The sequence below is a fragment of the Pyxicephalus adspersus genome, chromosome 9 (assembly GCF_032062135.1).
Source record: "Pyxicephalus adspersus chromosome 9, UCB_Pads_2.0, whole genome shotgun sequence".
NCBI classification, from domain to species: Eukaryota; Metazoa; Chordata; class Amphibia; order Anura; family Pyxicephalidae; genus Pyxicephalus; species Pyxicephalus adspersus.
In genome coordinates, this window is record NC_092866.1 from 38,845,581 (window position 1) to 38,871,803 (window position 26,223).

The 26,223-nt window shown below is 36.8% G+C and overlaps 2 protein-coding genes across 2 annotated transcripts in view; one reads left to right on the plus strand and one right to left on the minus strand.

The window, feature by feature from the left end:
- Positions 1-3,365: 3,365 nt before the first annotated feature.
- Positions 3,366-10,232, plus strand: SLC3A2 (solute carrier family 3 member 2). The gene is made up of 10 exons (XM_072421616.1): positions 3,366-3,442; positions 3,607-4,053; positions 5,058-5,231; positions 6,524-6,627; positions 6,747-6,818; positions 6,916-6,980; positions 7,084-7,270; positions 7,607-7,747; positions 7,962-8,069; positions 9,287-10,232. The coding sequence occupies exons 2-10, from the start codon at positions 3,627-3,629 to the stop codon at positions 9,632-9,634; spliced, it is 1,626 nt and encodes a 541-aa protein (XP_072277717.1). The 5' UTR covers positions 3,366-3,442; positions 3,607-3,626; the 3' UTR covers positions 9,635-10,232.
- A 3,917-nt stretch (positions 10,233-14,149) lies between these two features.
- Positions 14,150-26,223, minus strand: part of LOC140337802 (ribosomal protein S6 kinase alpha-4-like) — a 44,701-nt gene continuing 32,627 nt past the window's right edge. The window contains exons 13-17 of the mRNA XM_072421615.1: positions 25,133-25,303; positions 24,862-25,053; positions 21,619-21,778; positions 20,433-20,596; positions 14,150-19,940 (exon numbers count right to left, since the gene is read on the minus strand). Of these exons, the coding sequence (XP_072277716.1) occupies positions 19,716-19,940; positions 20,433-20,596; positions 21,619-21,778; positions 24,862-25,053; positions 25,133-25,303 (912 nt within the window). The 3' untranslated portion in view covers positions 14,150-19,715. The remainder of the gene's footprint in view (positions 19,941-20,432; positions 20,597-21,618; positions 21,779-24,861; positions 25,054-25,132; positions 25,304-26,223) is intronic.

A 26,223-nucleotide genomic window follows, 5' to 3' on the forward strand; every position in this document is an offset into this window, starting at 1 on the left:
TTGACACAATGATTTGCTGATCCCCTGTAATTTCCTGTGATCAAAAAGTCACCCTGTACCTACAAAGTTGTGGTGGTGGTGGACCTCAGGAGATAGGTCTGATATGCAGGCATGTTCCAAACAATGGCAATGATCTCTGACATTATTTTATTAAATGCAATTAGGACAGATGTTTGTCTCTTGACATATTATTAGGCAGCATGCTATCTGGTATTGTATAAAATCCTCACTGTGAGTTAATCACAAACAAAACAAAATGAAAAAAACTTAATTTAGCCTAGACATGCATTAACCTCACTAGTGGTCTAATTCCGTCCAAATTTCCATGCAAAAAGCAGTACAATTTTTTGCATGGAAATTTATTTTTCATTGTGGGCTGTAATTCTTCGGCATAACTCACTGATTTTTAATAAATTTAATAATAAACTAAATAACAAAACACAAAAATCTGTTAAAAAAATATTTAAACATGTATTGTAACTGTAAAGTAGCATATATAATATATATATATATAATATAATTATATATATATTATATGAATATTTCTTTGTATTGGACTCAATACAGCTATTTTGTATTGAATCCAATACAAAATTATTTGAATTTCCCGCCGATCCTCCCGCCCGCACCGACGCATGTACAATCGTCACCCGGAAACCCCTTAGATCTCGGCTCTGCACTTTGCGGCTTAAGATCGGAGGAGCAGAACGTGTCCCCAGGACCTGTGTGTCCTGGAACACACATAACGTTTTTTGTTCTTCTTTCACTGGAAACAATCAGGAAAGATAATTTTCAATGACACACACACACCAGTACCAGCACAAAGTATATAATGTCGTTTGTTCTTCTTTCACTGGAAATGATCAGAAAAGATAATTTCCAATGGCACACACACCAGTATCTGCACAAAGAATATTGTTGCTTGTTCTTCTTTCACTGGAAACATTCAGGAAAGATAATTTTCAATGGCAATCATCTGACATCCTTCTGGTGTTTGTATGGGGCTTAAATTTGACTAGGCCTTTACAGGCACCAGCCAGAAAAGTATAGGTAGTTGTACCATAAATAATTATGGTTGCAGAGATTAAATTGATTACATTTGAATAGATAAAGGGAACCACTTGAGCCCATTGTCCCATCCCCTAAGCCAGGGGTAGACAAACCCTGGCCTTTAGGTCAGATACGGCCTAGCCAGCAGTCCATTCCGGCCTAACGCCCCCCTGGTTGACCTGGCTTAAACCCGTCCGGCAACCCACAGCTCTGGAGCCTCCTTGTTATGCCTCCCTTCCCTATTTACTGTGGCTGGCGTTAACACCTCCTCTGCCGCGGTAAGGGGACATTTCACCCTCCTCCGTATGCATTGCGGAGGAGAGGGATTTCCCTTCAGGGGCATTCCTGGTGGTAGGCGGAGCATTCAGTGCAGAACACGAGAGAGAGTCCGGCCTAGTGTGCCTTCTTGACCTCCTAAAATAGCCTAGTAGCCAAAAAACTTTGCTAAACCCTGTCCCAAGCTGTGCAAACAATAAAGCCAATTCATTTGTTAGCACTGCAGTGTTGAGAATTGGTTGATGTGTACAGTTGGTTCCCTTTAAATAAAGGGAAAATATTAGTCCTATTTCCCATAAGTGGACCCAAGCAGGAAAATACTGGCATACCCATATCAAAAGAATAAAAAATCATTTTTTTTTCAAACATGTATTTATAAAATCTTAATGTCAACACATACAACATACAATCAATAAAAAGACCATTACATGTTTTTACCTCACAATTTGTGCACATATACAATAAAAAAAAACTATCAAGTTTATTTTCTGTGCAAGCTGACGCGTTTTGCGGCAGCAGATGCTTCTTCATGGGATTTAATATCAGAACAACAAAGCAAACAAAAAGATATCCAAAGCACCAAGGTGAAGTTAAAATCTGGTCAGTCTCACACTGCAGGTTGGTATTATGGAGAGCTCTGGATTTGTGTCACTGGTATCAGTTGAAGGTAATGTGTCCAAAATTTCACCAGTACCCATTTCCTGAGTCAGTGAATCAAAGGTTGTATGATATGCACACTTCAGCCTGGTTCCACATCCACACAGCAAACAAGCAAGCATGATATATCCCTTTATATAAATAGATGCCCCATTAATCATCAAAATCATAAAAATCCAATTACGGGCCTATGGGTTAACTACAATTAAAACAGTGTGAAAGACAAAAAAGTGTGTGTGTGATTCTAGAATCCAACATTTTTTTCCCCAGGTTTGATGAAGATTGCATGCTCTGCCACTGAGAGGGAATGGACAATGGTGTTTGTAAGAACCTATGATAATTACACACATTGTTTTTTGTTAACTATCCCCCCTCCTATTGTGTAATACTCCCCACACCTCCTAGATTGTCTTTGGGGCAGGGTCCTCTCCTCCTCCTATGTCACTGTCTGTATCTAACTGTCATTTGTAACCCCTATTTCATTTACAGCGCTGCGTAATATGTTGGTGCTTTATAAATCCTATTTATGATCAATAATATATATTATTAATAATAATAAAAACAACTGTAACATTTGCATTTACTACATGGTAATTGAAAACCTAGATTGCCTATTTAGTTGCAAAGTGCCTCTAAGGGCCTCTTCAGACAGTTTCAGTGTTGTGTTAATAAAAGTTATATTTGCATGTTGTGGTGCCATTCATTTTCAATGCCACCCAATGTCTTAGACCAAAGCCTCTCCGACACACATATTTTAGGGCACACCAGCACTTTTCTGTGTGTTGTGTTGCATTGGAAAAAAAATGTTGTATGTGCAATTTTTAATCCATGGTTGGAGCTCGTTCATTGAACAGGCCGCCTTAATTCTGTGCACTGGAAGGGACAAGTCTAATTGGGCCCTAAGTGTTTCTCATTCACACTGGTACTGGATGATAATTGCATTTCACATACATTTTCAAATACATAATTTGAATGACTTGCTTTTAAACAGACTTAAATGCAAAATGCAGGTTTTTGCACCAAAAATGTAATATGTACAATATTTTTTAAAATGTTGCAGTTGAAGGTAGAGATGGAAATGGGCCCCTTTCAGAAACACTGGGCTTTCTCCCACCATAAAACTTGCAGCAAAATGTATGCATATGATACCAATGAGCAAACAGAAGAATTGTTAAATGTAATTATTACTTCTAGTAGTTTACATTTTAAATTGCTCCATGACATCCATTCTGTGGATAAAGTCTGTTTTTTTAAATGTATTTATTTATTTATTTTTACAGTAGGCTCTTTCTTTGTCTTTTGTGTATTTTGCAAGGAGCACACATTTCAGTTCCCCCTTAAGAGAACGAAGAGGCAGTGCCTGCACTAAAGGGAGGGGTGAGGAGCTATTTAAGGGACAGTGAGCCATGCAGCTTAGCAGGCTCAACCTGACAGCTGCAGGGGAACAGAGCAGGAACTGGTAAGTCAGCCTGTATTGTGTTTGGTTTGGGCAGATAAATGCTGCTAACATCTACAGGACTGAGAAACCCGTGGTTAGGACATATACCTTCCTTTACTATAACATTACTGTGTTTAGATTGATGATTATACCCATGTTACACTCTCTTTATGTTTCTACTTTAGCCTGATCATCTACATTAGACATGACACAAGATACAGCCCTAGACATGAAGGACGTGGAGCTGAACGAGATCGACCCAGAAAAACAACCTATGGCTGCAGGCGCTGATGACCTTCCAATTGGAGGAGAAAAAAATGGTGTTGTTAAAGTTAAGCTGGAGGATGAAGATGATAATGGACCCCTGGCCCAGAAGTTTACTGGATTGTCCAAAGAAGAGCTTTTAAAAGTAGCCGGCACCCCAGGGTGGGTGAGAGTCCGCTGGGCCCTCCTGATCCTTTTCTGGCTAGGATGGTTAGGAATGCTGGCCGGGGCAGTGGTTATCATTGTCCAAGCACCCCGCTGCCGTCCTTTACCAGTAATGGAATGGTGGAACAAGGGGCCTCTTTATCAGCTAGGAGACCCCGAGACCTTCCAGGACTCAAATAATGATGGAGTTGGCGATATTGCTGGTGAGTAGGAAAAAAATTGGTAATGTGGATAATAAATCCGTAAAGTTAAGATTGAATGTACGTCATTTTAGGAGCTCAGACCTTATCTGGAAGTTTGTTTCTTGGTCTGCTTAATAATCACTGTGCTAAATATATTTAGGCTTGTACATAAGCCTTAACCTTGTGCTACAAGTCTGCTGATGTATGAATGACACAGCATCACAGGATTGCATCAGAAGACCCGGCATTGTACAGGAAGTAGCTCTGTACCAGTTTGAGCTGGCCTGGAATTGTATTGCGTCAGCTTCTTCCTAATGTAGATATAATTCCATGGAAATCATATGCATTGTAGCCAAAATCTCTCATCATTTTAATGAAGATTGATATTTGCATGAAACAATACGTTTAATCACTCTTTATATTTTCTGCAAATGTCTTGTTTATGCCAACAACTAAGGATAGAGATTCAGACTGGTCAAATAATAAATGGCTAAAAGATCATTTCAAAGTGCAATACCCCAGAACTGTTTACACATTCAATGTATTATAAAATGCTTATTGTTCTAAATCAAAACTTTACCTGAATGATCCAGATTATATTGATCCAATGGCTTACATTTTAGTATGTAAATTTGAGTAACTTAACTAGAGTAACTATGTATTTGAAGAGTTTTCACTGTTCAACATTTTAAACAGCCAGACAGCTAGCATTTCAAGAGGTCATCAATGAAAGCCTACTTTGTTTTTTTAGTACAGGTTTCCTTTCTGTTAATATTTGAAGTAAATATCAGTTTCAGTAGATCTTTAGAGATACCAGTAACTGGAGAGAAGAGACCAGATTTGTTGGTCACATACTAGCCATGTGTTTGCTTTTCTTTAGGATATGTGAAGGTTTAATTTGTCTTAGATGTGCTAAATCCCCCACTGTACTGTGGTTTATTTGTAGAAGTGTGCTGGAGTTAAAAAGTAAACATAATTGTAACTAGTGAATCATTGTTTTAATTCCTAAATGTTTAATTGTTTAGGTATACAACAGCGTCTGGATTACCTCGGCTCCCTTAAAGTGAAAGGCCTGGTGATTGGACCCTTGCATAATACAATTGCAAACAGTGTTTCAGAAACTAATCTCAAAGAAATTGACTCCAAATATGGCACAATAGAAGACTTTAAAAAGTTGTTGGAGGCTGCTCGTAAAAAGAGTAAGTACGCAAAAAAAAAACAAAAATGTGTTCTAAAATTAAATATTATACACACATACAATAATATACAAGTTTATTCAACAGACATTTACCATCCTTTAATAGCTTCATAAAAAAGGATTTTATCACCTCAAAACAAAAAAAGAAATCTGTAATTCCAATGCTTGATAATCAAGGTATTGGCAAGCAATGAAACCAAGAATCTGTCAGTACACCAATAAATCTCAGTTTGAAAAAAAATATTGTTTTAAACAATATACTCTGAGAATATTCATGGTAGTCTTCCTTGCTTTGGGATGTAAAACAAAAAGGTTGTTCTTTTGTTTTTTTGCATTGAAACTTTATTGTGAAGGTTCACAGACAGTACAGTTTCTAAACCATATAAAAGAATAACAGACAAAACATTGGCATAAAAAAAACGCATGTAAACATCAGAAACCCACCAACATAGCAATATGCAACAGCAACATTGAAATACACACTGAGGTAGCCCTCCCAAAAGAACTCAGCTCGGGTTTTTGGTAATAAAAAGGAAAAAAAAAATGTATACAAAGAGGGCATCCTATGGGTTTGTGGATATAAAGGGGGGGGGGGGAATAAAAGGAGTTGGGAACAGGGGGTTTAGAGCTGGGGTGCGAATATCATAACAGACATTGAGAAATGTCTTCTTTACCAAGTCTGAAAAACAAATGGCCATTTTAGTGCCCAGGTAAGCGAACAAACCGTCAAGCATACAACAAGTATGGGCATTACAGACTGATAGTCAGGTGAGTCTCGAAATAAAACCAACGCTGATTATGGTTTGCGTGCCTCTTATGGAGGCGGTAAGATATTCCATTATATACATATCATTACTTGGTGGAACCATTGTGAAATAATAGTAGGGGTCTCTGTTTGGCACCACAAAGCAGGTATACGGCTCGTACCATGTCAGATAACCTGATAAGAAGGGAGTTCAGGTACGTTTTCAGTGGTGTGGTGTAAAAGAAAGAGACCCGCTTCAAATAGGATTGGGAGAGCTGTAAACCGTGGGAGGAGACAATGCGCCCTTTCCCAGAAAGTTTTTTTTTGAAATGGTGATTAACATTTTGTTTTAATAACTTGCAGTTACCCTGTTTTATGAGTATCATTATACTGAAACTTAGATTGCCTTGCTAATGGGTGACAAACTAAAACTACATTGTTCCTAAATGATGTCTCTTTACCTCAGGCCCTAGTTAAGATAAACAATTGATGTATTATAAGGCTGTCTGACATCAAATCTTTTTTTTTTTTTTTGTTCTTTTATTTAGGTATTCAGATCGTTTTGGATCTCACTCCAAATTACCGTGGCAGTAGTGTTTGGTTTAATTCCAGCACAATGTCAACCAATAGTGACTTTGTAAACCAAATTAAGGTAATTGTTTCTTTTCTTGTGAATTTTCCAGAAAATGCATTCACAAAGTGACTTTGTGTTAGAAAAACATATGACAGAAAAAAAGCAATTTAAAAAAAAAATGTACTTTTGTTCCATAGGAAGCCATGAACTTCTGGCTTGATTTTGGTGTTGGAGGAATCTATTTCAATGAAATTGAGAACATAGATAATGTGAGTATTATTAGGGGATAATGAGAATTTTTTTTTATTTGACAAAAAGAACATTGTTTTTTTTGCTGACATTTTTTTCCTGTTTCTAATATAATAGCCAATGGAGGTTCTTGAAGAGTTAAGGAATATCACATCCAGCCACAGCTCAGATGGAAAAGCAAGGTGAATATACTATCGATTTCTTCTTGTCCAAGCAGCTTTGTCTCACCATATGTTCCCCTTTTTTTTGTGTGTTAACACAAGGTTTCATATTTTATTTTGATAGGGTGCTGCTTGCATCAGCTATTGATCCTCATGGTGACAACGTTCTTAAAATCCTTAATGACACTGAAACTGGCATGTTAACTGCCCGCTACCTCATCCACAAGGACAATTCAAGTGAAGCCTCTCTTGGAGAGCGCATCAAGCAGTACCAACAAGTTGAAAGTGAACAAGACCAGATTTTCTGGGCAGTAAGTACAGCTATAGTTGCAGTGTTGTTGTGATAGCATGGGCACATTTATCTATACTAAAGCAAACAAAAGTGTTGCTTACAGGAAAAGTGGTCTTCTTTTGTGCAGAAAAATAGTTGAAGCATACAAGAAAAGTTTTTTAACTACAATGTTTTAGTGTAGAATTGTTATGACAATTTAGGCTTTTCTTTTGTAGGGCTAGTTACATAGAGTACCTAACAAATCTTGGCTTCCCACCTGTGATATGATTGTTGATTTGTGTGACCCAGTAAGAGTCCTCCAAAAAAATGTGTTATTTACAACTGATTAAACAATGTGTAATATCCTTCCCCACAGGTCAGACCACAGTTAGGACACATGGCCTCTGTGGTGAATGAGAAGCTGCTGCGGGTTTATCAGTTGCTACTCTTCACTCTTCGGGGTACACCTTTCACTTTGTATGGAGATGAAATTGGACTCAAAGACTTGCCTGGACAAGTAAGTTTTTACACAATGTGACTTTTATTAGTATTTTTCTGTTTATAAACATACTATAAGTTGTGAAGACAGGCAGCAGATAACAGGATATGATTTGTTTATTAGTAAGCTTATGAATGTAAAGCCAAAAGAATGATTAGTTTGTGATGATTTCAAGTTGGTAATGTATGTGTTTGCATAAAGAGTGCTTTTCTGACATGTTCTCCTCCTTTAGCCTGCAGCCAGTTCTCCTTACATGCAGTGGGATGACAGCAAAAACTATGGATTTTCTGAACAATCACCAGCAAGGGTCTCTAATGTCAATAACAACATCACTTTTAAGGTGAGAATTGCTAATGTGATCTGGCATACTAAACACCTAGCCCTGTCCTTATAGCATATGAATAACTGCTTGTTCTTCAATGTCTGTTTGCCAGAAGGTGTCTTTAGGGCACCTGCAGTTATCACATGCTGGGAATCAACTGGAGCAATGGAGAGTAGACCCATTATAAAGCTTTGTTTAATTGCAGTAAATTGCCCCTAAGGAATTTATTACCAATATTGAAATTCCTATTTAAGTGGATGCCTAAATATAGCCTGTGTTTTAGACATTAAAAAAAAACTACATCTTCATGAATTGAATATTTACTTCATTTTATAATTTGAAAAGCAAATGTTAGTTTTAGTGATCAAACATTTGCATTCCACATGAATATTTAAAGTATATACAAACTTTTATTAGGTGAAAATCATCTTCATTCCTTCAGTAATTCAGCCTGGAAGTCCATTTATTGTTACCAATTGTATTGGTACTTGAAGGCATTATTTTGCTAAGAGGAGCTGGCTTCAAATAGCTTATGATTAGAAAGTTAAAAATAATGCAATAACTGAGCTTTATTGCCTATAATTTAACAGATTTTTTTTCTGTACAATCTGTGCCCCCTGCCCTGATACTAAAGTCCACTAGACAGTCAGTTTTATCAGTGCTTGCATTAGCATTCCTGGCAACTGGGGCCTTTCTTCCATCTGACTCAGCATTGCATTGTTCCCAGATAATCTGTTGTCAGCAAGTTCTTAGATACAACCTTTGCTCTACTTAGCAACCAAGTTTCAGCCAAACAGAAAAACATTTCCTAACTAAAACCTCTAAAGCTGAGTTAACATTTCTGAAGTCAAACCTCTAAATCCATGTTGGCTTTTCTGACCTGTAAATGTCCTTTTTAATATCTTAATAAAAATTGCTTTAATGAAGCAGCTTAGCTTAAAAGAAAAGCTGCTCAATTAGTTTGGCTTTGGAAACATTGACTTTTATTTTAAGCACTTACACAACAGGACACAAGATATTTCAAAAAGGATTATGTTAGACTATCTGCAGTAAAATTTAAAAGGGGTTACATGACAAGAATCCTTTAACCTTACTTACCCCTTACTGTTCGTTTAGGCCTAAATATATCCTGCATTTTGATATGATCCTGAACTGTGTACATAAATATTTGTAATTGTCTATAGAATGCAGGCTACTTTTCACATTGTTACCATTGTTCACTTTTTGTTTTCTAGGCACAAGAAAACGATAAGGATTCATTCCTTAGTGTGTACAAACGTTTGAGTGAGCTGCGTGGAAAAGAACGATCACTACTGCATGGAGATTTTACACTACTTCTGCAAATTGACAAATTACTCGCCTATGAGCGCAGTTGGGACCAAAATGAAAGATTTGTGTCCGTATTAAACTTTGACCCAGACCAGGAGATAAGTGTGACAATAGTACATAAGAACCTGCCAGAGCAGTGTACAGTGGTGCTGAGCTCAAACTCAGAGAGGAAGGAAGGTAGCAGTATCTCTTTAAAGAACCTCAAGCTAGTGCCGGGAGAGGCTTTACTGCTCAAATATCCCTACAGCAGTTAAAGAAACCTACTATAAGGAAGAAGAACTTTCACATTCCACATTCTGACCCTAATATTCCACATCAAGAAGCTCATAGTGCAAGGGCATGGCTACATGTGCAATATTTTATCATACTATTGTAAAAAAAAAAACAAAAACCCTGCTGTTGATCACTAATGTGAAAGACCTTCTACACAGGTCACTGGGTAATCATGCGTATATCAAAAGTTTTATAAACCTAAATATCAGGTTTAGCCATGCCCTTAGTTCTCACCAAATCTCTTTCACTCCTCCCTCCCTTTCATCCACCATAGCAGCAAAAGATTTACATTTGCTGCAGCAGTATAGGTTTTCAGGTAGATCTTTATACAGCAAGAGGTTCTTTAAACGCGTTAATAGCAATAAGTGGAGTATGTGTTTTATTATGAATAGTAACTGGCAAAGTGCTGTGTGCTTGTGTGATTTTTTTTTTCCATAAAAATATAAATGCAGTGTTTAGTGAAGATTTCCCTCTGCTGATTTTTGTGTGTTGGGGAGGGACTAGTAAAAAGGGAGAGAAGCATTAAGGTCAGAATAATATTCCATGAATAAAAAGATTTGTCACATTCCTGTGACTAAATGTCTCTGTGTGGTTAATATACATAATGTGTGGGTAATATACATAATTCATTCAGTGAAAATATTACACAGTTGCTTTTACATACCATGTACCACTCTTTTAATCAGCCTATTACAACAACTGGGGCAGGTTGCCTTATGCTATGATAAGGTTGTTATGAGTGTGGATTATTATCATTACATTCGAATATGATTTCAAATAATTTGGACACATTTTTATTAAATACCTCTCCAGACTATTTGGTATACTTCTTTCTGAATGCCTTAGAGAGCTCTTTCAATACTGTCAAGAGAACTCCACAAACGCCAATAGCAAAAATAATCCCATACCCTTGATATTTGAGGATTAACTAAGGAAGCTTCCACCTGCATACACCCCTACAGTGCTATGATTTGTATAGCATTTTTACCTGCAGGCAGAATGAAGATTTATTAATATGTTGGGGGAAAAAAATTTCATGGAGTGCAATTCTTCATATGACTACATGAAAGCAAGATCAACTGTTCATCTTACAAATCCATGAGTTGCCACATTTGTAAGGGAAATGTAACAAGTCTGTTCAAGAATTATTTCTTCCACAGCCCTGCTTGCTGATGTTTCATTAATGCTCACTGTAGGCTGGTGAAACAAGTAGATGGGAATAGGTGGCATTAGAAAACAAAAGGAGTTGAATCCTTAAGTAACTACAAATTGTAAGTAAACTTTTATAACACATTGAAAACAATAAACATCGTAACTGGGAAAATTACAGCGCTGCGTAATATGTTGGCGCTATATAAATCCTGTTTAATAATAATAATAATAATAGTAGTAGCAAGGTGGAAGGTTTTGTTCAGTGCACAGTCTACTATATGTATGCACAAATGGAGCAACAGCTCCTAGGTCAATACTCTGACAGATATGAGCAATTTGCACTTCTGGAATCTTGCATTGGAGAGCTGGAGCATTGCAACAGTGAAATCACTGGATCGCCATGAGAGGTGTATCTTGCTCACTAAGCAGGTAGTTAATAGCTTAGATGTGGAGGGTGGAGAGGTTAATCAGGATGAACATGTAGAGAGCTGGGTTACTGTAGTTGGAGGGAGTGGTGGGGGCAACCAGAAAAGGTTAGACCAGCCCTGTTTTTGAGCACCCTAACAAATTTGCAAAGTTATGTGAAGATGTGCAGGTGGCAACTCTAGATGTTACTGCTACTCCAGACTAACTTAGGAGAGCAGCCCATCTAGTAGGAGTGGGGAAGGCAATGCAGGAAAGTGTAGACAATTGGTTTTCATAGGGGGTTCTATGATCAGGAGGATTGACAGAATAGTTTGTCACCCAGATCCCTTCAACCAAATGGTTTGGTGTCTCGCTTGTGCCAATTCGGCATGTGGTGGACCCAGTGGACAAAAAAATCAGTTTAAAGAACTAGGTTTCAAGTTGAAGAAAAGGATTTCCAAGGTTATATTCTCTAGAATATTGCCTGTGCCATGCGCAACACATCACAGACAGAGGAAGCCTAGACAGCTAAACGCATGGCTTAAGTCCTGGTGTTTTAATTGGGGTACAACCTTAATGCCAGAGATGGTTTGCACCTAAATGGAAGGGGGTCTGCTGTGCTAGGGGAAAGATTTAGGGGAAAGGTGGAAGGATAATTAAAGTAGGACAGAGGAGGCTTGGGCAGTTAAATAAGGTGGCAGGAAGTCAGACAGGGTTCAGTCACTTGTGGAGGGTGGATTGTTGGGGGGAGAGTTATGAATAAATATAAGGAGCTTCCCATTTTACATTGGATTGGGCAGTACTCTGTACTGAAAAACGAAAAGGATTTATTAAACAGTGCTGGTAAATGCAGCAATGGTTTAACCTCCCCAGCGGTAACCCCGAGTGTGCTATTCTGCACATTAAAAGCATTCTGTAACAAAGCAAATGATCCCAATTTATGCACAGACTGTTAAGGGTTCATACCTAATGCCCATGCTATTTTATTTGTAAATGCTTAATTTGCATATTGTGAAAAAAATTCCTGAGCATTCAAGATGTTCAGATTTATATTATGGCCCAGTGATATATAAGCAGTTGTAAATACTACAGTTAAATTTATTTTCAGTTATTACAGTTATTTTCTGATACTATATCTTGATTGCCATATGTTGGATAGAATAAATATTTCACTCATACAGCACTCCTAAGACGGAGAACATCCAGACAGGTCACCACTTGCATCTAGATTTGTTATACATATGATTATATTATAGCATTTTCTTGATATAGAATAGGTTGGCTGACCTAATCAAAATTTACATTTGAACATTGGATTTGAAAATCGCAGTGTGTGCACTCTGCAGTAAGAACCATAAAAGTTAGGTGGGGAATAAGGCTATTCATATATTTCTTTAAAAAAAGCATGGCTATTTTGCTGGTTTAGTGTCTTGCCTATTAAGTAATTTCATAACTGCTGGAGTGCAATTATCAGAGTTATCAAATTATGTCAGAGCTGTAAAACTTTAAGTTAAAGCTTTAAACTCTGAATGAAACTGATAAATACAAAGTACAAAGGGAAGAACTCTTTTGATGGTACAAAAGTATGTTCATGACTTCCACAAACCAGAGTAGCATTTTCAAGCGCTGGTTGAATTAAATCAGGAAAACAAAATACAAAAGCTGCTACTTGGTAGCTCTTTCTAAAAAAATTTGGTTACCTGACTGCCATGCTTCTCCTCTTAATAGGTTTTAGGTCATTGACCCAACACAGTTGCTCATCAGGATGACATGAATAAAGAAACTACTAAAACTTGAGCATGGCAGGCAATTAACTAACATTTTAAAAAGGTTAACAGTAGTAGACTACATTTTCCTTTTCAGTTGTACTAAACAGGTCATTTCTTTCAATTGTTTACAAAGGATTAGAGTAACTTGATCAATAAACACTACTTTAACCACCTAACCGATAACCCCGACCTTGGTACGGGGTAAAAAAAGTTACTATTTTCGATAACCCCGAACTTTTCTCACTGTATGTAAATACAGTGAGAAAAGTTCGGGTTTATCGATCACTTACCTGGTCCCGCTGCGATCGTCTACAGGTCTACAATTTAAAAAAAAAAATTCATGAAAACCTGTAACGCTTTTGGAACAGAAATCTAGACCTCAGTGTAACGCCCAGGTGGTTAAGAGCTAAGCAACATCTATAAAACAATACTGATATTTGGAGTTCAGAAAAATTTACCCAAAGTTCACTTATACATGGTCAAAAGCCTAGTTATATTAGTCACAGCATTCCTTGTTATTGAGAGGTTAAAAGTAAAACTTCATGGCTCTGTGGAAAAACTGCAAGAACAAGGCTGTTTCTAGGGGCGTTTAGGTTACTAGATGCCCCATGTGTAAAAAAGGTGCTGGAGTTTGACAAAATTGATTATCATTAGGTAGAAGGTTGTTCATACAAGTAAACCAATCTTTAGGTCACAGTTAGCCCCCCCCCCCCAAATATACTGGAATTCAAATATAAACTGTGATACCCATGTTTACCTGAAAAAAAAACAGGAAAACTAAATTAACTTCAGCATAAACTTAAAGCACTAAATGTGGGCATCTCTGCTAACATTCAAAATAAAAATCAACAGAAATGCCAACACAATTATTAAAAATAAATAACCATATAATGGTTATAAATAACCATAAATGGTGTGTAATTTTAGGGACATTAGATTGTGAGCTCCTTTGAGGGACAGTTAGTGACACAACTATAGACTCTGTACAGCGCTGCGTAATATGATGGCGCTATATAAATACTGTATAATAATAATAATAATACTATATACACACAGTTAATATAATATGCAATGAATAGAAAGTCACAATATTTACATCCCTTTTAACTACCTGGAGATCAGCTTTAAGCCAATTATAAAGTTTTTTTGAGACACAATATTTAGTGCACATTTATGGTGAAAAGAAAACGTTTATTTTATTACAAAAATAAAAAAAACACAACAAATACATCAGGATTTACTGTTCTTTATATAATACATTCTGACCTAAGCTCACTACAATGCTGTAGTAGCATTAATGTCTTTGTTTAGCAAGGTTAATAACCACATCCAATAACGATGCCAACATACAGCACATACAGCTGTTGTCCTGAATGCTCAGCTATCTATCAGCAACTAAAATAGTGCTGCCCATTTCTACATTGAAGGGGATAGCCATAAGTCGGGATCACTGTTACCATACTTGCAATATTTTCAAAGCCATGGTAGTGACTTAGCAAATGAATGGATAAAGCATAAGTGGGCACTTACATCATACTCACACTGCAAATACAGTATTTCAAATTTTGTGTCTATTGTATCTATGGAAAGGTCTATGGCTGTTACACCATAATATGGACACATGCATTGTTTGCTTTTGTTCTTCTCCATTACTTCCTGTCAATATCTGGGATTGATCATTTACCTGGTTACCACTATGCACACCAGTCCCATTCTTTACCTTATCTATGCCACCCCAACCTACTTGTACCACTAATAGTGGGGGAGCACCTTCCACTGTGTTACATTATTGTTGGTCAGAGCAGAGTAAGCAGCATTGAGTAAACAGCAACTGATCCGTGTTCAGTTGATATACCCATTAAACATTGATGATAAATGCTCTATTTTTAATATATTTACATTAGATTCAATGTTAATATCAAATCTAACTGAATCAATCTGAAATATTGACCAGTGTATGACCAGAATTAGCCTGAAAAAATAATAATAATGGAGAGAGGGCAGGAGATGGCCAGGAATAACTCACTTTCACACTTTAAAGGATAACTGTAATGTGTAGACATGCACCTGCAAGAAGTTCTATAAACATAAGGTTGTTGAAGATGCTGTTCACAAAATTCTTTAAAGTATTGAAAACATAGAAGTATGGTAACATTAGCCTGAACAGGTACCCTCTTTAATGCTTTACTGACCTAGTGCATACATTCTTTAGGAGAGAACTCCCATCCCAGCTCTTTTGACAGATGGTTCTGTCTTAAAAGTGCATATTAGTTACAAACTCATTAATATTAATTCTGAAAACATTTAGAAAAATCAGCAAAGCATTACCAGATTAATGGCATATAGTGCTGGATTTTGTTGGGAAAGAAAAATGATATGAGCGATATGAGCAGAACTCAAAAGAAGCCTGTTGGGAAAGTAAGCATTGTTGAAATATGTTTAGTAACATATGCTGCCCCAATTAATGTAGTCACAGTATGCTATATAACACTTAATATGCTTGCTTGGAATACCTATCCACATAGTTGTAACGTAGGGTATTAAACATTACCAGCAATTGCAATGGTGCAATCTAGAGGCACAACACGGCATACAACACTAGCTAAATGCATTGAATTTGTTATTTCAGTCAAGAATGCAATTTTACAGCTATTATACACCTTGTAATATTCAAACAGGTTTGTTTTATGAAAACGGCCCATCTGCCTTACAATGGTACTTGTAATTCAGAGAGGCATCCCACTTTGCATTTTTTTTTATTTTATATTATGGTGAATACTTCAGAAATTGAAATAACTCAATTAGGGGCGAAAACATGACAAATTCTAGGAAAGGAAACTGCTGCTAACAGGGACAGAATAATTATTACCCCTTTTTAGTAGAGGGGAGGATAGGCCCTCCATCAGGTTTTTATTTCTGTCTGACATTTCCCTGAAGGTATTCACTCTTTCCTTGTACTCTTAGGATCCACTAAAGCAGTGGTCGCCAACCATTTCGGAAAGACGGACAACTAAATTTACCGACTCTGTACCGTGCATGCGGAGCTGGGTGTTACTCAAAGGGGAAAAACGTCCCTTTTAGTGATGTCATGATGCCAGAACCCACACACTCTTCCCATCGCAGATCTGAGCCTGCAATGGGAGAGTGAGGACATATGGGGACATGGTCCACGGCTCTGGCCGGTGTGCCACGGATCACCAAAATTTTCTCACCGACCACCGGTTGCCGACTGCTGCACTAAACAGCCTTGAGTGTTCAAATTGACGTTGCATTCATTTTTACTGTCCTATGACAAAGGTAGATACATATTGTGGAATAATTCTCTTTGTATCCTGGGTGTGAATTTTAAATTTAAATAGTTTATGTTAAACCAGCCCACAAAAATTATTAGAAACAATCTGTATAATGGCTTAGAATGTCTTAAAATTTCAGCAAACTGGATTATTTTAAACATCTGTGCTATTTCCATGTATTTTTTTATTTTGAGGGGCTGTGTATTATGCTGCAGGTCCATGCATTAAACACACATACACAAAGTATATGCAGTTTTTTACATGTGATTGCCTGTGATACTATTTATCAGTCTGTTTAAAATGAGCTAAAATCTCAGCAAGAAAGAACTACACAAAAAAGGCATTAATGAAAACTTTGTTATTGAAAATGATGGTGTTAAAGTTTAGCTAATGTCTTATTTTTTAGTTTTGATGAGAAGTCAGGTTTTTATTGCTAAATTACAATAATCCATAATCAAAGTACATAAACAGTGTGTTTGGAAGTGGTGGTAGAGTATACTGTACTTTCCTAATGAAGAAGTCATTACTCCAGGTTCCAGTTCAGACCCTTATTGGTAAACCTTTTAGGGACACTGCATGCCCGCATTTTAAAGTAACAGACAAGAGTTTTGTCTATAAACCTTGTTAAAGAGGGCCACAGTGTAATGTAACATCTACTGGAATCTAATGGAAGTCAAGTAAAGGCTTCTTTATAGGTTTTTATTGCTGTCTGTCTCTGGGTGAGAGATTCACGCTCCCTATGTGTCCTGGTCACCACTATCTCTGGTACAGAAAGATAATCCAACATTTTAGATTCTCAGAAAAACAGGGGTTGAGTGAAACTTCTCTGAATAGAAATCTACCCTGTAAATAACTGTGAAAGGGGGAATATCGGGATTGAAGGTAAGTGTATTTATTTTTTGTTTTGGCTATTTTTGAGTTTAGTTTCTCTTTAAGTATTCACTAATCTTTACAAAGCAAAAAGAGTTTGGCTTTTCATACACTCTAAATATGACAAATTATTTCATTTTAATGTACAAAAGAAACACACAGTTCCATTTCATCAGTAAAAGGTACAACATCTATGTGTGCTGCTTAAGAGCCGCAGTATATTGACAGATTTGGATCTTGAGTAGAGGATAAGAATGAATCTCACCTATGTATGGCCAGCCTTCGGAGCTAGGGGCAAAAATATTCCACTAATTAGAATGCAATGATCTTTTTTTTTTTCATTCTTATGAATATCCCAGCTGTTTAATACCTGTTTGAATGAAGATCAGCTATGGAAGCCATATCTGGGCCAATTATTGGCTGATTATATCTATACCAGCCTAATCTGCTACAATAATTAGTGCACATAGGCACACTGATAAAAGCTGTTTCCAAACTGGATCAGTGGAAGGCCCACAACCCTTACCTTGGAGATGGACAATCTGCAGCATAGAAAAATATACTGTAACAAATCTATAAAATACAGATTATATCTGAAAAATATAAAAAGTGCATTATCTTGTCTTATTCTCAGGTCATATCAACACAAGGACACCCTGCAGCGATTACGGAGGCCAGCTATACAAGAGACCTCTGGCTGATGACAGCAAACATGATATACTCTAAGGCCCAGGTTGACTACAAGTGACAGCACTGTGCAGAGCTGGGTATAGTACTATGCAGTACCCTTAATGTCCCTATAGTCTAACAGTATGTTTACCAGTGATAGACGTTTCTCCAAATATCAACCCTTAACATCACACATTGTTTAAAGAGGTGTGTGGCATAAGGAAACGATAGGTGGATACCTAAACACACACACACACACACACACACAACATACATGAGTCAGCCTCTACCACTACTTACATTAATTTGCCCAGGTAAAAGCATTTCTTTCAGTTTACACCAACATATCAATCTGGATACAACAGAGCTTTACGCTGCACAATTAATAACGATGTTCAACGCATATTTATACATTAGCCTATACACATTTCAAGATAAATACTGCTCTGCATAGATATATTTACTCTTTATAGATACAAAACTTTGAGCAAATGTATACTGCACTCCACAAATATGCATACAAATGCCAATGTACATACAGTATGTCTGAAAAGCTCTAAATTAAAAAAATACATTAATGTAAAAGTTTTAAAATACTAAAAAATGAATTTGCTTTGCAAACTCTGTAAAACTGTTTGTAAAGACCTACGACGACTGAAGGTGAAGGTGGCAGATTTAAGTGATCTGAATATTAAATGATTCACTAAAAGACTCCCTCCACTCTGCGTTTGTACTCTTTACATAAATAAAAAAGCTGGCAAGGCCAGATTTTATATATTTCTATGTCAATATATTTCTTTTAAAGCCCCTAGAAGTCAAACTTTTTTTTTTGTTCTTTAGATTAAGACTAGACGTCTTGAAGTTATCTCAATATTATTCCCTCCTTCAAAACTAACAACTCAGCAAATCTATTAATAAAAAGTAGGCTCTTAAGATGCCCTAAATAACTGTTTTATCACATATTTTTAAAGGCACCATATAGCCAGTCTGATGTGACTTGACAGTTTTAACTTGTTGGAGCCTTAAATAATATATAAAAGCTTAAATGACAGTTTAGGTCATCATGTCAATTCCATCCAATTTAAATCAAAACTCTTGATTTTGCAGTTTTTATAAAGTGATAAAATTGCAAACTGGCAAAAAACATTTAAAACCATATATCATGTACAGGAAAATCACTGTAAAGTGGTGGGGTTGTTTTGTATTGTTGTAATGTATGGTTTTGTATTGCTTTTTATTGTTGATCCATTTTATGCAATCTTTTAATATTTTCTCTTTTGGAGAAGCTGGAAGGCAGCCTTAAATTTGCAAATTTATAAACAGGCCCCACAAACAAACCACTGAGGAAGGCATGCCATGCTGTTGGCAGTAGGTATAGGAGGGAGGTGAGGAATTATCTTTCAGCTGCCAGTCTATGGTAACATCCAATATATGTACAAAGTAAAAAGGAAATAGACTAAACTGAACAAACATACAGCTGCAGCAAATGGAAACATTGGAGCTGTCATATATGTTAATTTAGACAGGCCCAATAAACCTGGGGATCAATGCAAAAAATAATTCTGCGCTTCTTTAAAGGTGTACATTCAAGCTTGGAGGGAAGACTTACAATTCACTGATACTGAATAATGGCTAGTGTCTTGTATGTCATTTCCATGTGTACCTCAATATATTAAGTACACTGAAGGGTCCTCGTATTGCATGAGCTGATTCCTATTTGAACCCATGCCTTTGTATAATCATTTTTTCACTCAAGCATGTACAAATCCATAACTACTTAAAATGAAATTTGTCCAGCAACCATGTTAGATATGACTATCCAGTTGGAAAAAGTCACCCTTCCCTTGGTCCTCCAAGTGCAGAAAATAACATCCCCTGTAGTGTAGATACACCAAGCAAAAACCTTAAGAATTTGCTGGTCTGTGATTCTGGGGAGGTGCTCTAGGTTTAGGACAGCGGGCTGTGGTTGTAGCTTGTGCTGATGAAGATGATGATGATGAAGATGAGGATGATGATCCACTGCGTGTGTCACCTCCAGTGCTGCACTGCTTCAGCTTGCGTCTTTTAGCTAGCGGGGCATTTTCCACGCTCTTTAAAAAAACACCTTCACGCTTTCCACGGTTAAATGCCTGAAAACATGAAACAAAATCTATAAATTCCATAAACACCTGACATATACAAAAAAGGTTTACTAACTACCTGCAGGGAACAATTATGCTGTACAAAGCAAAAACCCAAGAGTAAACATATTTCAAATTTGCTTCTTCACTTTATGTACTGCCAATTACTTGAAAACTTTCATGACTGAAGAATGTCTACAGACTACAAGTTTAAAGAGGTTGTGGTTAAAACATTCTTTTTTCACATACATGGATGGTCTCAAACTAGAATTAGTGGAGTAGTTTCTTTATGACTTAATATTTATGGACAAATTCTTGCCTTTTTACTTTTTTGCTTGCCAACTATGACCACATCCATTAGATCAATGACACTGAGCACTGGGGAAACTAATTACAGAATAAGTACTAAGTCAGTAAGACCAGAAAAGTGTTTAATTTCTTGGCAGATTTCTAAATAAAGTTAATCTGTGCATAAAATGTAAAAGATTTAGATGTACTAACCATAAAGGTGGCATTCACACATGTCTTAGTGGTCATACCACTGGATTCTAGGACATCAGGTGTCATGAGAGGTGTTGAGGACAATGGACGACCCCCGCACAGCCACTTACTTTCCTTAAGTTCACTAAGATTCAGCCGGCATGACGGATCTACAGTAAGTAAACCTGAAGAGAGGAGTAGTAGTTCTAGTAAGTTTGTTGTGATTTAACATTTCCTATTTAAGCATGCCAACCCACTTTAAATACGGACTTCTCAAGGGTATTCTAAGAGAACAAAAAATGTACATGTAAAAAACTCTATCGTCTATTTGTGATGTAAAGCAGAACCACATGTCACATAATTCTTCAGTGTTTTATAGATGAGATGTATCGGCCAAGTCTCATTCTTATCATCCCCATCACTATGCACTATTTAAAGAGAAAGCATAAAAAAATGGGAAGACTTAAAGCGAACCTAAACTCAAAATGTTTACTTTACATAACAATGTTATTATTTTTTAAGTGCAACACCCTTTAAAAAATAAAAAAAAGTGCAAAGCCTCCAGGGATACCTGTGCAGAAGGAGCCTTTTCTTGCCCATTTGACGCATGCGCAGTGAGATCGGCAATCTTTTCCCCCAACTTTGTCATCTGATCTCGTGCCTGCGCAGTGTGAGATCAGGTGACTTAGTAACCCAGAAGAAGAGGGAAGACATTATAGGCTTTGCGTCAGGCCAAGGACGGATACCGATTTGCTGGATCACCTAGGTTCACCCAAGATAGTCTATCTTCTCCAGTCTTGAAGAGCTTTAAAACCTTAGGCAGTAGTTGGTAGGCCTGGCAACTGGTGGAGATTTTAAAGGACATTTAAAAAGGAAACTTGAAACATATTCACATTTTCTTCACTCCAACAACACTCAGTTCAGGTTCTGGGAATGAGTAAAAATATCCAGCATTTCTAGGCATGTAACAATATTGGTGCTTGAGGATTGGGTCATAGAACAAGGAGAATTCTGTGAAAGCTCTGACTGGAGCTTTTCTCTTTTCTTGAGGCAGAACAGGGTGATAATGAATACAACTACACCTTCTGTTTTTACTTTAAGGTATATGTGATGGAGATTAAAAATGTAAATGCACATATTCATTAAACATAACTCACAATAGGTTTTCAGGGGAATTATGATAGTTTACCTTATAGGCCCCCCATACCTTTAACAAGCTCCTTGGCTTCATCGCTCACATGTTCCCAGCTTTCACCCTGCATAACAAAGTCTCCCTCCTTGATCTTGGTAATAATATCAGCAGCACGGCTTTGGGGAGAGCCACTTTTTGCACCATGGAAAGGAACCTGACCGCACAGCATTGTATACTGAAAAGTGTAGAAAAGTGAGAGTGAGAATCGCAAGGCATGGCATGTTTATTAAACATTTGGAGTTTGAGCTAGTGTTGGTCACTTTCTTAAGTTTGCCCTGGCTACTTTCTATTTAAAAATGCTGGTTAAATTTGGCATCCCGCTGATCCAGTGGTTTTAACAGTTTCTGGCTCACTTAGAAGTGTAAGGAGTGCCAGAAATTCCAGAAGAGAAGTGCCAGAAATTCTGGCAATGCTGGTTGCACGCTTGTTCCAGATCAGTGCTTTGGATACTATTGCAGCAACTGGAACGTCATGAAAGCTAAAAAAATGTAATTTCAGAAATTGGTCAGCAAAATTTCCAGGGAGATTAAAAGACCTACCTGGTTCCCACGTTCTAGCGGCGTTTTTCATCGAAGCCCGGCATATCCGGCATCGTCAGGCTACACAGATGCCAGCCTGCACCTCTGTCCCCGGCGTGTGAACATTGGGGAGGCGAGGCCAGGGGTAGCATCTGCTTGCGAGTGCCTGGCTGGGTGGCTGAATCGTGGAGATGGTAGGCGGGACCGGGCGTGAAATTTAAAATAATGAGGATTTTTAAATGTACCGCTTATACATAATTTCTTATTATTCATACCGCCAGGGAGGTTAATGGCTGCAATGTAGTCATGATTTTTGCATTTATCAAAGCTCCCCAAAACTTGAGATTATAGACCATCATAGAAGAACCTGGGTGATCTTAAAAACCTGGAATAGTTCTGGTCCAGGATTGAAAACCTTTACCAACTAACAGTAAATAATTTTAATAAAATTTTATTTTATTTTTATATAAATCCGTTTCAGATTTGCTGGATCACCTAGATTGTCCCACAATAGTTTATATTCTCTAGTCTTTCAGAGGTTTAAAAAATTAGGCCCATTAAATATAGTGTGTAGCTTTATCACACACCATCTTTAAAAACATATTATTAATCAGAATATATACAGTGTAAAAAAAAAAACGGAAGGATTAGCAAGTTATTCAAGATTAATTCCCAACTTTTTTAACAAAAATGTAAACAAACAGTAAGGTACACACATTATTATCATTATACAGAGTGACATTATTTTAAATCATCAATAAGGAAACTATTGATATATTTCTAATGCACTCAAATATGAGAATAGCAGTTCTTACTTAGTTCAAAAACATTCAATGGGCCCTATTTATCAAGCAGGGAATCTAACATACCCTTGAACATACCCTGGTGGAGAATCAATTACTGCCATTGAAACCAACGGACCTGGGAATGTTTGAGGGAATGTCTGATTTTAAAAATAAAGCCAATGTATATAATGGTACTATGGATTATAATATGTCTGCCAGGTGGATTTCAAATTCTAGAAAGGAATTTCTCAACATATCAAGTACAGTTATTGGCGTTTTATGGAAGAAGACAACAAAAAAACAGTTGTCAATTAAAGATTGTAAGACGTGGGGACATATTGGAGGGGGGTGGTGGGGGGGGGGGTAAGGTGGTGGTGTAGGGTAGATTTAGCTAGGATGAACAAATGCATTAAAAAGTCATTATATAGGCACATTCATATTTGTCGGGCATATAATGTATAATCCAAGGTGATCAACTTGCATGTCTGCATTCTCGTGCTTGATTATGTGTTTATTATTATCAGAAAAGTTATAATGAGCTTCTCTGATCCCTAGAAGTGCCTGTATTTTTACAAATAAATATTGCAATACTAACCTATCACCACAAATGCCAAATTTTGCAAGTTAAGACAATCAAATATCAAAGTATGAAACCCCTAAAAGCAGATATCTTCCTAAAATGCCCCCTCTCTGCTCTGCTGGGTGCAGCATCAACAATCTGGTTTAAAGATGACATGTCACTGCCACCTTTATCATGAGACAAAACAATTTTTTTTTCCTAAAAAGCTAATAAAGAATCCCATTAAACACCAAACTACATGAATGGTGAAATACCACATTTGAATTGGAGACGTTTCATTCCTCATAATATGCATGGGTGAAGAGATAAATTTCACAAAAGTAGGAGTAAATTCATCCCTTTTCATTTTTATGTTAAATGATACTGTATGTATATATGCAATGTTTTAACTAAAGATTATTGTTATTTATAGAAAAACTTGTATCCTTCTGAAGAGGTGGCTTTGTACACGAAACGCGTCGAGGAACGTTTGACCATGTAATGCACATGTATACATGAGTTGTTAAAAGAAAATGTCTGTGAACACAAGTTTGTAATTTTATTATTTCTCATTAAAGCTGTTTTTTATGGATGAAAAATGTAAAAAGGTATATAAATAACTATTTGAAAGTTCTTTAACTTGAGTTAATTATGATGCCTTAAAAGGCCCTATTCCTCCTCTCTTCTAATGTATGAATGAGACAAAACAATCCAACAAACTTAAAGGAGGAACATTTTTATAGATCACCCCCAGCCAGCAAGATACTATGGCCCACAATGCTGCAGAGTTAATGAAAGAATGATACCATTCCCAGTGATATTACTCTGTCATCAGCTGGCCATGTTCTTACTTCCCTTGTCTAATCTGTGGGCTGGACAACTGTGCAGTGAAGAGGGCAAGCAGAGAGATGTGTAGCATGCAGGGTGCATTTTTTGTAGTGCTTTATGAATACAAATGAAGGTTTGTGCCTTTTGTTGGACAGTCTGGGATTTATTTAAACTTCTGCAGAGTGTAACGTGGCACCTTCCAGTACCAGAACATCCATAGTGGTATGTAGTAATACTGCTTGTGGTTAGAAACAGCCTTGATATACACTACATTATTTTCCTTTACAGAAACAGATCTTCAAACGGTATGGTACAAATGGTGTTATACACAGGAATGCAAAATCTGTCATCTTTATGTCACTGACTGTGCTTGTTGATGTACTTGCAATAGGAGCAGATGGTTGTGGGTAGTGTACATATAATAGAAAATTAGAACATCTTGGAATTTTTATGTATCCTTCATGCAATAAGGTTTTTAAACATTCTATAACAAAATGGTACATAGAATTTTTAAGCAGGAATATAGCTAATGATTATAGCAAGGTATATAAAATCAAACATCACTCACCATAATTACACCCAGACTCCATAAATCACACGACTCATCATAGCCCTGGTGTGACAACAGTTCTGGGGCAGCATAATGCAGTGTAAAACAAGGAGTATGTAGTGGCCGGGACCCTGGAGGACGGAGCCTAGCAAACCCAAAGTCTATGACTTTTAAAACTGCATCTTCACCAGGTGTTGATAGCAATAAGTTCTGTGTAAAGGAAAAGTAAAGTGTAAATAATAGATTTTCCTATTCTTTCACTGATTTTCATCTTTTAATAGATTCTTACCTCAGGTTTCAAGTCTCTGTGCACAACTCCAGCTTCATGCATGTGACATACAGCACTCACAAGGCTGCGCATTAAACTACTTGCTTCAATCTCACTGAAACGTGTTTGTTTCTTTATTCGCTCCAACAACTCTCCACCATCGAGGAGCTCCATCACAATATAAGAATGATACTACCACATAATAAATAATGATGAGTTTTAAATAAATACAAAATAATCAAAAAAAGGTAAAATGCCAAGTAAATATATGTTTAGTGCCTTATAAAGTGGACTTAAATTTCATATAGAACATTACCACTATTACATTTTAAACATATGGATGCAGTAAAGCAGCTATAACATATGTAATAAAATTGTATGACATAAAAACTTGCTTCTTCTGCAGTTCCAGCTCATCTGTTAATCATTTTAAATGAATGCCGAATTAGCAGAAATCGTAGCATTCTCTTTTATTCAATTGTCTGTATAGGACAAAATTGTCTTTCATTCAAGTGAAGCAAAGACTCAGCTGACTTTTGGAATTTGTGAAGCTTATCACATTTATGCAACAGGAATATATTGGAAACAATCAGAATATTTCCCTTGGCTTTTTTTAGTTTTGCATTTGCACTCAAATTTTTTTTATTAGTATTGTATTTTTTGTCCAGGATGGATGACACTGCTTGGGAATGTAGTGTTGCGGAGCTCACTGAATTTTTGGGAGACCAACAGATATTTTTCTGTATTGGTATTCTGTGTATTCAATGGTAAAGGGAAAGACATAAAGAAATGTGTATGTACTGCAGCTGCAGGTATGTGCTGAATAATTTTTATTTATTTTGTCCACACATACACTTTACCAGGATACCAATATTATGCAGTATCTAGTAACCTTTTGACAGCTATACATAAGTCATTTTCACTGTTCAACTCTAAGGGGTGTACTTATAAAGCACTGAATGGACATTCACTGAAACATTCTCTGGTGGATAATCGTTCATCTATATGTGTGTTTTTTTAAAGCTGTGCTATTAGTTGGCAAACATTTTCAAACCTAGACCAGATCCATTTCAGGTTTGCTGGATCACCCAGGTTTTCCCATGATAATCTTT

Excerpts from the sequence above, each read along its gene's own strand:
- SLC3A2 (XM_072421616.1), top strand. The coding sequence starts at position 3,627 with ATGACACAAGATACAGCCCTAGACATGAAGGACGTGGAGCTGAACGAG. Across the intron at positions 6,628-6,746 it reads ACTTTGTAAACCAAATTAAG|GAAGCCATGAACTTCTGGCT; the intron begins GTAATTGTTTCT and ends TTTGTTCCATAG. Across the intron at positions 6,819-6,915 it reads AAATTGAGAACATAGATAAT|CCAATGGAGGTTCTTGAAGA; the intron begins GTGAGTATTATT and ends CTAATATAATAG.